At 38.5% G+C, this 13,130-nt stretch overlaps 1 protein-coding gene across 7 annotated transcripts in view; it reads right to left on the bottom strand.

Moving 5' to 3' along the window:
• Positions 1-13,130, bottom strand: part of NSMCE2 (NSE2 (MMS21) homolog, SMC5-SMC6 complex SUMO ligase) — a 223,438-nt gene that overhangs the window by 140,999 nt on the left and 69,309 nt on the right. For all 7 annotated transcript variants that reach the window (XM_049700546.1, XM_049700547.1, XM_033419817.2 and 4 more), the window contains exon 4: positions 4,667-4,820. In XM_049700546.1, coding sequence (XP_049556503.1) covers positions 4,667-4,820 — 154 coding nt within the window. The remainder of the gene's footprint in view (positions 1-4,666; positions 4,821-13,130) is intronic.

The raw sequence follows: 13,130 nt of genomic DNA, 5'->3' as shown, positions 1-13,130 counted from the left end.
ATTATTGTCAAATGCCCTCAATTTCTGCCTTGATGACCTACACTAAAGCTTCTGATGCCTGCTAATCATATAATGGGTAAATGAATAAAGGACGCCAAAAAGATTACGTGATGACTTGAGAAAGTGTCTGTATAGAGGTGCCTGCACATTCTAATTAAGTTCTCCTGATGTTAAAATTGCAGGAGACCATGAGTTGTAATAGTGTAAACTGTTTAGGTAAAAGAGGCAAGGAAGAGAGAACATTATGTGAACACATTGGTCAGATAAATGAAAATAATTTCATGTAACAAAGTCTGGTTCTGTCTGCCCTAAACCAAGTCATATTGTTTATTTTACAACTTGGGTTAGTAAGAACATGATTACCATTTAGGGAAGTAGTTTTCTGTGAAATTATTCCCTAGCTCATTTATCATCACCACCGCCAAGTATAAAAATTATCTTCAATCACAATCTCGATTTACATGACTCCAAGAATTAGAACTAAGAAAAATGGGTGGCATTGGTAGGGAGACCAGGCCACTTACTTATTAAGTGATTCAAACCCAGGTCTTCTGGCTGCTAAACTCATATTCTTTCCACTATGCTGTACTAGCTCTTTCTCAATAATAAAGTCTAAAGTAAGCTTTCAGAGTTTGCAAAGATCTACTATCTCATTTAATCTTGGTAATAATCCTGTGAAGTTGGGGCAACATAGTATCTCTAATACAGAGGACACTGGGTACCCAGGGATAAAATAATTTATGCATAGAAGATGGACTGAATGCCTGGCAATATCCATAAGATGCAAATAACTACTAAAAAACCTTACTGTGTGCAACTGAAGTATTTGACCTTTAGAGTACGCATATTCTTAAATGAGTACAATGTATCTGTTACCCTTATATTCTAGGGATGGTAAATACCAGATATCTGTACTGCTCCTCTTCTTTTCCACCGTAATCCTCCAGCACCCTCTTTTCTGCTAGGCCCGAACCCAGCCTCAGAATCTTTTTGAACACACAGTTCCAGGCAGTCCCTATCAACTGACACAGATAAAATCTGCATTCCTATTCTGACTCTCTCCATTAGGGCCTACATTATATAATATTGTGAAATATATAATATTCTATAACACCTTACGGAAAAACCCAAAGGAACTTTTTGGCCAACCCAATACTTGTTTTTGACATTTTGTCTTTGCTTTTGATTGGATATTTGTTTTCATGGTTCTCACGTTATTTCACATTTGTATATATTGTCTTCTCCAGGTACCGGGACTCTACCTTATTTTGATCTCAGAGCAGCTGATCTCAGAGCACCAGCTGCAATGATTCATTGATTCAGCAGGCACACAAGGTGTTCTGAATATACCTGAGACAAATGCATGGTATTTATGAAAAAAATCTGAAGTTAAAACAACAACAACAAAACAACAACAACAACAAAAACCTTCCCTTGTTTCTGATTTTAATTTAGGCCAGGAGTTGGTAAACTTTTTCAGTGAAGAGCCAGATAGTAAATATAAGTTCTGTGGGCCAAATGGTCTCTGATGTAACAACTCACCTCTGCCATTATAGTGTAAAGCACCCACAGACAACATGTAAATGAATGAGTGTCTATATTCCAACAAAAATTTACTTATGAACACTGAAATCTGAATTTTATATAATTTTCACATGTCACACATTATTCTTCTCTTGACATTTTCCCCCAACAATTAAAACATATTAAAAAATAAAAACATTCTTAGCTAGCAGGCCATAGAAAAAGAGGGGGTAGGCTGGATTTGGCCGATGGGCCATAATTTACTGATCCCTGGCCTAAATCTGTGGTTTTCAAAGTGAGAACTTCAAGTGGTCTGCAAGATCCTTTCAGCAAGTCCAACTACCTGTATGTGAAGCCAGATTTTCTTTGTACGCTTCAACCAAAACAGTGTACAACAGACTGACTGCAGGAGCAAATACGAGGATCCAGCTGCCTTCCATTAAGCCAAAAACTGAAGAGATTTGCAAAAATGGAAAACAATGCCAATCTTCTCACTAATTTTTCTTTGTTTGGAAAATATATGAACGTTATGTCATAACGTTCTTTGTATTAACATGTAATGGGCATATGATCGATTTTTTGAAGTGGATTAATATTTTTTAAATTCCTCAGTTTTGATTTCGAATTAGATGCCAACAGCTATAACCCATGGAAACAAAAGCTGTCTGGGGGGCCCTCAGTAAACTGTCAGATGTAAGGGGATCTTGAGACCAGACAGTCTGAGAACCGGCTGCTGAGCTAGAGTGGGGTGAACGGATTCCTGCCGGCAGGGCCGCCTAGGCCGAGTGGGAGCACGTCCTTAGGTCAGGGCACCTGGCAGACTGCCTCATTTCAATCTCCTTCTCGACTTCCCCCACCTGAGAGTTTCCTGGCATTTCTTTCATTAAATCCTGATTTGGTAAAATTTAATCCCATACAATTTATGTCCTCGTAGAATAAAATCTGGTGAAAATGTGGGGTGATTTTCATGAAAGAACTCTTCTGCTATGTGCAGACCATAAAAACGCTTTAGCCTTTGTCAAAATAGACAACTAGATGCAAGTATCTCTCCCTGGCTTGTCTTTTCCAATCTTTAAAAAAATTACTATTCTAATTCTTTGCCTTCAGAACACCTCTCAAAATAAACAGATTCACTGGCCTCTTTATAAATCACAGTCCCTTTGACTTGGCTCCACAAACACTGTAGGAGCCCGGTGCTAATCAGCATCCTCACTGGCGTTAAATCTAAAGAAAGGAAATCCAGTAGGCATGGTGCAAGCTTAATTGATAGCGTTAATAATAATGCACAAAAAAATCACATTTTGCAAGTAAGGTATACGCATCTTATAGGGCATCTCAAGAGAGTCTTAATATTTTGCTTGTTCTACCATTTGAGACTTTTTAAAAGACTACTGTAGAAGAAATAAAAGGGAAAGCTGTCTTAATTCTAGTGTTATCATATGTAAGGAAACCTTACATAAGGGAGCTCTTCTTTCAATATAAGTTTACTCTGTCGTAAGTTTTAACTGTCTAGACAAATGATGTATATACTGCTGGCCTGGGGAAACCTCTCCCTCACCCCCCATTTTAGAGAGAATTAAAGAAACAGTAACTATAATTCCAATAATAATCATTTTGTTGAATTATATATCCTTAATTATAAAGTGTTTTCACATGAGCATATGATTCTAAAGCTCTTTATAGTTTTCTCTTATGGAATAGTAACTTTGTAAACAATAACAAAGTGGGAAGAAATTTCTATTTTTGGGTATTTGTCCTTTAATCTGTATTATAAAATATCTAAAAAAATCAAGAATTATGATCAGATGGATGCTAAATCTGCCATAATTTGTGATTACTGTCTCCAAGTAGAAAAATAAAATACATTTGGCTATTTTGACCAAGACCAAAACTTCAATTCCCTAGCATCTTAAGACCAGAAAGGCACTAACAAATTATTACCTGTTTGGGGGATTATTACCCATTTGGGGGAACAGTGCAAATTATATTAGGGAGATTTTGGTAGCTGTGTTGTTCAATGAAGAACAAAAAAACGGATTTAAAATGTGGGAAAAAGTGCTTACTGTTTAAATCTACAGTAAAAGCAAAAGTCTCATCATGATTGCAAAACATTCCAAATTGTGAAACTTAAGTTATCTGTAAAATAGACAAAAGTAAAGCAGCTTCCTCAGTCATTTTTTGAGATCTCAGCATCAATTTAAAGAAAATGCTTATATTTAAAAGAAAGCCTATTTCAAAATATGAATCCCTATACTAAGTACAAATATGAACACGAAGTAAATTTATATATCATGCATTTCTGTTCCATGTGTATGCACAAATGAAGGTGATATGAAACTAAAGTTTTAAAAAAAACTTTATTTGCCTCAATTCTTTAAGGAATAAAAGAGCCTCAAACCTAAAAGAAAGAACAAAGTTGATGCTAATGTAAAAACAATAAAATTACATAAAATTGTTAAGTGGACTATATGGAAAAAGAGCGGGGGAAAAAAGGACATATGTACTTCACTGTATAGAAAATATATATTTCTGCCAACACTGTCTACAAAATTTTTTGGGTACAACTAATAATTTTTTCCACTCTCATTTTTAAATCAAAATTATGTTCATTAAAAACCTGAATATAATAAAGTTTCTTAGGAAGGCAACGAATCCAAAGCTCACATGGAATTTATACTACCACCAAGATAGAGGGATCAGGAGAATTCTGGTCTCATATTTGAGAAGACACTGCTCCTGCTACTCTAAAACAGCAAAACTAGAATCAAGGTATGGTTGTTTTAAAGCTTGGCACAGCAGTTTAAAATGTGAAAAAACACCACCGTTATTTTAATAAAATAGCTTTCAGTTTTATTTTCCCAATTCCCTCCCCAGCAGTGGGACAATAACAGTCTAACTTTCTCTACCTGCTGGGGAGTTTTCTTAGCACTTTGTGGAAACTGTTGGTTTTCAGAAATGGGCAGGCTGATGTGAACCAAAGTTAGACCAAATACAGAATTGCAACAACAATACAAAAGCAATTTAGAAAGAGGATCAAGCCAAGCAGATAAGCGAACTCTATAAAATCAGATTTCTGGGACTGTTCATCCAGTCAGTTCCCTAATTTCAAAAAGCCAAACCAAAGCAAAGCATGCTGACTTACATTGCTTCTTTAGTTCTTTCAGCTGTTGTTTAAATTGTGCAAATTTCTCATTATTTTGAAAGTCTGCGTCAGAATTCTTATTCTGTAAAGCCAAAAACTTCTTCTCCACTAATAATTTTAGATCGGGTATTTTTTCTGGATGCTCTTCTTTTACCTGAGGAAGACAATAAAGTTACTTTAGTTAAAAGTTAACAATGACACAGTCTTGTAACAGTACTTTTCTCTCATTTCATTCAAATAAAAGTACAATGAGGTAGAAAACAGAATTCCCCCCAACAGAGAACCAGAAACGCTGGGACTTGTTCCAGAACAGACTGCTAGTGAACAGCAGAGGGAATCATTCATCCCATCCCATAGTTTCCTTTCTTAAGCTATGCCTTCAATTGCCCTGCTAGCTTGCTGCGTCCAGACAACTGCTGGGGAAAAATTTCACACCAGTGCAACTGTGTCCTCCACCTTCACCAGAACTTGACCATGATGGCTTCTTCCTTTTACTTAGGTCTGTTCAGTCCCCTCTCCTTCCTCCCGAGGGCTCATTCCATCCTTCATTCTCTTCAGCACTCCTCTTCTCTGGCCCCTGGTCCCAGCAGGTGAGTGTGGCTCCTACTTCACAAAACAGGTAAGATTTCAACCTTAAACTTCCACCACCTGCTGCCACAAGGAAAAAGTGCCCCTATTCTGTTCAAGGCTAAACTCCCAATCTTTATTCTTTTTTACCCCTCACAATATTTTATTATAAATTTTTCAAACAGGCAAAAACGTGGAAAGAATTGTGCTTTACCATTCAAAGTCAAAAGACGATCTGCAAGCCCTCTGCTTCGATTAGCTTTTGTCATGGAGGAAAGAATTAGATAATCTTCTTTTGTTCAATTGCTATGCATTTTAATTAGCTGAATCGAAAATGAAAATTAAGCACGAAACCAAAATGCCTAAATCCATATTTAAAGTACAGAGTGTAGGAACTGTCTACTCATTGTACTGATGAAACTCAACCAGTGCTGGATCCACCATCAAAGAGAGGTGTGAAAAAACATGGAGAGGCCTTAATGACAAGTTATACGTAATTAAAAATCTAAACCAAGTCCTGTAAGCCTAAAAAACCAATAAAGCTCAGTTTGGCTAGAGAAGGTAGAAAGACAATTTAATAATGCCTTATATCTCAAGAATAAGAGCTATTATACGCGGTGACTGGCTATCCTCTGCCTCTACACTGGACAGAACAAGTTCAAGATAGCAGCATGAAGAGGTCAGAGTAGATAGATACAGAAAATAAATTATGAGTTTTTAGAAAAGAATTATGGGCTCTCTTTCTGGATTTATAAAATAAAGTCAACTCACATCCACCTGAGATGTTAAGGGGGACATCACAGGCAGGCATACAGGTGAACCTTCTCAAGGTCTTCGATCAGTATGAAATTATTATTTAAGCTGCAATGGTCAGAGAAGATCTGATCTGAGCAGATTATCAACAAATGCAGATGTTCTCTTCCAACAAAGTCTCTAACCCACCCAGCATACTTCATTTCCTTCGTTCAACTACACCACAGCTGAGGAGCTGGGCAGAAGAGTGCAGGGTTGAGGGATGGAGAGGGTAGGCATTTTGAGGTTGACAACACAGCAACCTGAAGTATGACTAGGAAAACCTGAACACACCAAATTTAGTGATTCAGAGTACTTTCTCCCCCCACAGCAGAACCTCGAGAGAACTGCTCTGAAGTACATAAAATTCACTGCGGCAAATATCTTCTCTGGAAACTTGATGCTGCAGTTGGCACAGCTATCCATTGCAAAGAGAACTTACTGTACTCTAGCTATCAAAATGAGAGCCTGGAAAATACTAAGCTCACTACCTGTTTAAATCAATGCAATAAATGGGGATTAAACTATATTTTTAATGGTTTCCTGCTTCGTTTGTATCTTCAAGATAAATAGATACATAATCCCAAAAGGGGAAAGAAAAAAGCCATTCTTTGAGTAGTTAGTTGATCATAAGTGTTACCTAGTCTGGAAAAGGTAAGGATGGCCCTCTTCTCCTAGGACAAATGTAAAATACCTCAAAGAAATTTGAGATGGGAGGAGAGGATCTATTAGATCCTCAGTCCATCGCTTTCCTACGGATAAAGTTCCTAGATACAAGACACAAAACCTCAGTTTTAAGTCACTGGGTGTATTAGTTTGGTAGGGCTGTCATAACAAAGTACCACAGACCAGGTGACTTAGACAACAGAAATTTATTTTCTCATAGTTCTGGAGGCTAGAAATCTGAGACCAAGGTGACAGCAGGGTTGGCTTCTTCTGAGGTTTCTTTCCTTGGCTTGCAGATGGCCAGCTTCTCCCTGTGACACGGTCTTCCCTCTGTATCCAAATATTCTCTTCTTAAAAGGACCAGTCATTGGATTAAAATGAGACACCCCCATGACCTCATTTTAACTTTCATTATCTCTTTAAAGACCCTATGTCCAAACACATCCTGAGATATTAAGGGTTAGGACTTCAACATAATGAATGTTGGCGGAACACAGTTCAGTTCATACACTGGGCTAAAGAATTTTGAAAACAGAATTTTAAAAATAGCTTATAACATCTTATGGAAAAACCCAAATGAACTTTTTGGCCAACCCAACAGATTGTTAATCTTTACACCATTATAATTTTTAAATGATAGACACTACTGAGAAGTAAACTTATTGGACACCATACTTAGAGAAAGAATTTAATACTGCCCTGGGGAGAGAAAAGGTCATGTTTTTAAGTACTACCTACTTACCCAGTGAGTGCCCTCTCCATGCTAAGCTTTGTAGCTAAACAGGAGAGAGGACCAGAAAAGTTGGTTGGGAGTAGGGTGGTGAATAGCTTTGGGAGCCAGGCTATGCACATGAGGCCTGACCTGATAGGCAGCAGGGAAAGACACTAAAATATTCTAAGGAATAAAGTAATAATACAATGAGAAATTTCTTTCTTTCTTTTTTTTAATGACGGCTGTAGTTAAAGCATAGAGGATGCACTAAGATAGGAAGGGAGAAAGAAGTTATTGGACTATGTTAACTAATGGTAGAGGGGCAGGCAACTTGACCAAACTGTAACACTATTTTTGAAGCAGAATCGCTGAGTCATTTTGTGAGAGGAAGACAAGAAACTGATAATGACCTCAAGATTTTTAACATTTAATATGGGCAACTAATTAAATTTAAAATGAGAGCATGTGAAAAAAGAGAAGAGAAATGCAAAAGGACCTCTTAAGGAAAAAAAAAAAAAAGAGCAGAGAAGAAAACCAGGAGTAAGGCATGCCAAGAAGAAAGGAAAAGAGAAAATTCCTTAAGAGACGCTTGTCCTTTGGAAAAAATGATGCAAGAGAGCTTAAGTAAGATAAGGGCTAAAAAAGAAACCACTGGATTTAATTACCAGGTACTTGGTACACTGCACTGGAACTATTTATCTGTTTCAACCTACTAGCTTGCAAAGCTTCTCTCGGGCAAGGATTATTTCACTGGTGCCCAGTGTACTATCTGTTGTACAGTAGGTGCTCAAATGACCTTGATGAACTAGTGAATTACAGGGACACCAAATTCTACTGTAGTGACATGAGAAGAGGGACTAACGGAGTTACGTGTGAGCAAGTGAACAAAGTCTGGCAGCAAAGGAAGGAGAAAGAGATGGGAAGCAGATCTTGGGAAAGAGACAGCAAAAGACACTTGTTTATTTGTACAGAGGTCAACAGTAGCTTGGAGTGAAGCTGACATGATGGAGGAGAAAGAACATGTACCTCAGGATCAGGCAGGTCTGGGTCCCTAAGTTGTGGATTTGGGGACAGTCCTTCTAGGCCTTGGGTTTCTCTCACTTCATTAGGAATCAGGAACACCCGTGTCAGTGCCATGGAGACTTAATTACACCATGTTTGTGTTTAACTCGGTACACAGTAGACATTAAATTTTCTTACTCTTTCCTTCCAACTTTAGCATAGAGCTTTCAACATGTTTGTGGACTGAGAAGCAGCCAGTGGGGAAACACAAATCAGAAACACTAAGAGAAAGCAAGTAACAGATTTCATTTGAGAAAATCCTTCAAGTACTAGGGCAAAAACTAGAGAGGGGAGAAGACCAGCTGCGAAAGCACAACAATAGTCTTCACCAGAGCTCATAAATGCCCACAAGGCTGGACACGCAAGGATCTGAGGAAACCCCCAAGAAGTGTAGGACAACAGGCAGTGGTGAGGACCATGTCAAAGTAGCCGGCAACAGCCCCAGGTGAGAGGAAGCCGCTGCACAGCTCCGGGTCACTGCTGCCACGTGAGAGAGCATGCCCAGGTTTCTAAAGAAAAGTTACAAATCTAGATTTCTGTGACACCTATTTTTTTTTTTTTTTTGGTCTCTAAAACAATGTATAGTCCAAACAATACATCAGCCTGAAGCCAGGAGTTTGAAACCTCTGTTTAGCGCAAACAAGATATTTTGGACATAAAAAGCAAAGTACTATTGTGATCCACAATCTTTGGAGGTTTAGTGCAATTCCCAGACTTCTACTTTAGGAATGAAATATGGTCCTTTCAAATAGGACAGAGAAGAATGGGAAGGATGGGTGTGGGGAAGAAAGGGGAAGGTAAGGATTCCATTCTGACATGCTAATCCCAAGTATTAATGAATAACTTGGGCTCTAGACTTGAGATTAAAAATTAGGCTCTTTGCTAACTGAATGACCTTAGAAAAGTTACTAAATGCATCTAACCTTAATTTCCTCACTTGTAGATAGAAAATAATGACAGTATTTCCCTCACAGTGTTGTGGAGAGGAAGAGATGGGATGAAACAATACAGCACTGATGAGCTATCTGTCACAGAGAACAGTCAATGAGGAGTAAGTGTTATTGTTGTGTTTATAATTATATATATCTCCAGGGTGGCTGGATATCCAGGCCCGCAGCTCTGTGGACTGACATGAACACCCACGTGGAGAAATCAGGGTATGGATTTTAATGGAAACCATGGAAATGAATGGGATTACCAAGGAGATGAAATAAACAGAAACAAAATAAAAGTAAAGAGAGAACTCTGGAGAATATCACATTTATGGGATAGCTAGAAGAGTCTAGAAAGAAAAAGTGTAAGAGTTAAGAAGACAACCAAAAGAAAGTGTCCCAAAAGTCTAGGACATTTCAAGATCTGCCAAATGCTGCACTGAAGTCAAGCTAAATAAGGATTGAGAAGTGTCCGTTGGACTCTATGATTGGCTCACTGAGGACTTTAGCAAGAGCCCAGATGCACACGCACAAAGTGCTGACTCCAAAATATGCAGATTTTTGTTGAATGAATTGTTTCAAAAACATGGAGCAGTGATAGGACAGAACACACAGATCGCCAAATGTTCCAGAGACTCTCCAACTAACTGCTCAGTTTGAGCTCAAAATCACTGTGAATGTTTAGCTGCATTTAACAGGAACCCAACACTCCTGTGACTGCAGTATTTCTCTGACGTCAGCAAAGGAAGGCAAATCACAGAGCTGACTGTAACAATGAAGTCAGACCTGTGGTGGCTCTGTCCCTATGAACAGAGGCTCAATGTTTTAGGAAAAGAAATAATGGTAGGAACTAATGGCAAACTTGGTCCTTACCCATACTGAAACTATGTATTATTTTCAACATGCTTTAAAATAAAATTTTTAATAATTATATGATGATAATACACTTCATTTCTTTCAAACAATATTGTACACATATGCAATTACTCAAAGTGTATTATTTTATTGCCACAGGGCAAAGTCAAGGTCTCCTCCTCCAGTTATCATTATTGCCTGATAGCTATTATTTCACTGGGAGGGGAGATCACAGGAGCTAAGGATATTAAATGGGCTGAGTCATTCATACACTTTTGAATCATGTGAGAATCTAGTATAAAATTAGTCACTCTTGTAACTGAACCAAGACTCAGATGGATTTACTCTCTCCAGAACAGCCACTGTTAGATGTTTAGCTCCCAAAATAACATATACCTGATGATTTACATTTTGGAAATCACACAGCCTTTAGAAGTTTATTATAGGTACATAAAAGAGAGAAGCACTATGCTTCGTACGTTAAGTATTCCAAGTTCTAATTCATAGTCAGTCTGATCTAAGGCTATGGGACCTACTTTCATGGGAATCCACAGAGAATTGCCTCAGCTGGTCCTAGAACATTCATTCAACAAATATTTAGAGCCCCAACTGGGTACCAGGCATTATGCTAAGCACTGAGACATTTATGGAGGTTGGCCCACACTTACGACACACCACCAACCCAACTGGTCATACACAGGGTAAATTTATATAGGCCAACACTGTCTCCACCTTTATATAGCAAAAAAACTTGGAAAAGTTTTCAATGAAAAACATGTCCAGGCTAAGAATCATTATGCTTTCACTGACTATAACCTAATTGCAATGGAAACACATTATATTTTCTACAGAGTTTACTACACTGCCTTTGCCCTGTTAAAAAAAAATACATATATCACACACGCTAATGATGACCAGCATGGATTATACCCTTCATCTCATGCCCGTTTCTGTTGTCAGTTGCACAATCTGCACTGAACTCTGTTGGACCCAGTTATTTGTAGTTGAGTGAGTTTCCTAGTGCCATTATATAGTTTGACTTCTGACAAAAACAGCAAAGAGGGAACACTTCCTCGTTGAACATTATGACACACTGAATGCACTTCTCAGTTTGCCAAGGTGTTGTAATACACCATTACTGGGCAGCGGCCAACCAGACATGGAAACATCTTTCCTCTTTCAAGCCTTTCAGAAAAAAATTGAAAACGAATAAACTTAAACCTGTGAGAAAGTGCCATTGGTCTAGTTCTAATGGACCAGTCCTATTGGAATAGACAGTTGTCTAACAGATGGCAGTTGAATGAGGCAACCTGCCATCTATGTGCATCTGTTACTAAACATTTATGCCGTTGAAAATTACTCCAATAATTTCTCATGGCACCAATCCCACTATAAGATTATGACCAACAGGAGTCGCATATTTATACAGTACAGTAACAGGATTCCCATATTGGGGAGGGTGGGCTGGGGGCAAAGGAACCAAACTTCTGATTTGTCTCTCTGGGCTTTGTTGCTGTTGTTGTTTGCTCTTTCTTTCTTTCTTTCTTTCCTTCTCTGGGCAGAATTCATAGAAATATGCATTATTTATTTATTTATTCATTTATTCATCCATTTAATAAATATTTACCAAATGCCTACCACATGCAGGCATTGTGCTAGGCATTGGAGATTCAACAGTAAACAGCCTAACCTGGTCCCTGTTGGTCTCATGGGGTTTGGGGTATAGTGGAGTAAAACAGTACTATTCAAAGAGTCAAACAAATACACTATCACCAGCTGTGAGAAGTGCTGTGAAGGAAACGTATTAGATGGTAGGAGAGCATGTAACCACAGAAATATAGAGGACATCATTTCATAGGCAATCTTTTTAGGCACTGCTCTATTTAAACACAGGTCATGCTGAGGGGAGGGTGAGATGAGGATTTTTTATTGTTGTTATTAACAAGCACTTTGCAATTGCACAAAATCTTTCATCTGAGTGGTTCAAAGCCTTATATACCCAAGTGTCATTATCCCAATTTGACAGATGTGAGGAACGGGCAGCTCACAGGTTAAGCGTCTTGCCCAAGGTCATACTGAGTCAGTGACAGATGGCTGCAACTAATTCAAACCCCCTTTCTTTCTTTTTTTCCCTGGGGACTTGCACATTTGGGACCTGTCTAGAGTGGGGGGAGCGAGGGAGGGGGAGGGGCAGAGGACTGTTTGAAGAGAATGAAAGAATGAATAAGGGCAGTCAAGCTCTAAGCGGGGGCCCTGAATTAGCTAACTGATTTTACCACATTTCCTTACAAACAATAGTGCAGTCACAGGGGACTGGTTCCAGGAGACCCCACATATACCAAGATCTAAGGATGCTCAAGTCCCTTAGATAAAATGGTACAGCATGGTCGGTCCTCCCATTTTGCAGGTTTCCTTTCCGCAGATTTAACCAACTGCAGATGGAAATTTTGATCCACGGTTGATTGAATCCAGGTTGCGAAACCAGTGAATACAGAGAACCAACTGTGTATTTATTGAAAAAGATCTGTGTGTAAGTGGACTCTTGCATTTCCAACCCCTGCTGTTCAAAGGTCAACTGTACATTTCCTGAATGCTTACTATGACTGGCACCTGCTAAGCTTGACATCATCATCTCAGTTGATAATCCCAACACCCCTTGGAAGTTTGTTAGAAATTGTGTTAGAAACTCCCTTTCAACTTAACTTTGCTTTGCATGTGCCTCCAAGTACCAACTCAGAATGAACTTTTATACCTCATCTTAATTTTATGAAAACATACTTGACTTCAGGCAGATATCCTCAACCTTCAGTGGTCATTTGTTAGCTCTCACATGAAAAGATACTTATTCTGAAATTTGGAATTGCCTTTCCTGTCCACC

This window comes from Orcinus orca, chromosome 17 (assembly GCF_937001465.1).
Source record: "Orcinus orca chromosome 17, mOrcOrc1.1, whole genome shotgun sequence".
NCBI lineage: Eukaryota > Metazoa > Chordata > Mammalia > Artiodactyla > Delphinidae > Orcinus > Orcinus orca.
Note: the sequence above shows the minus strand (reverse complement) of the source record. Positions and strands in the feature narration are given on the sequence as shown.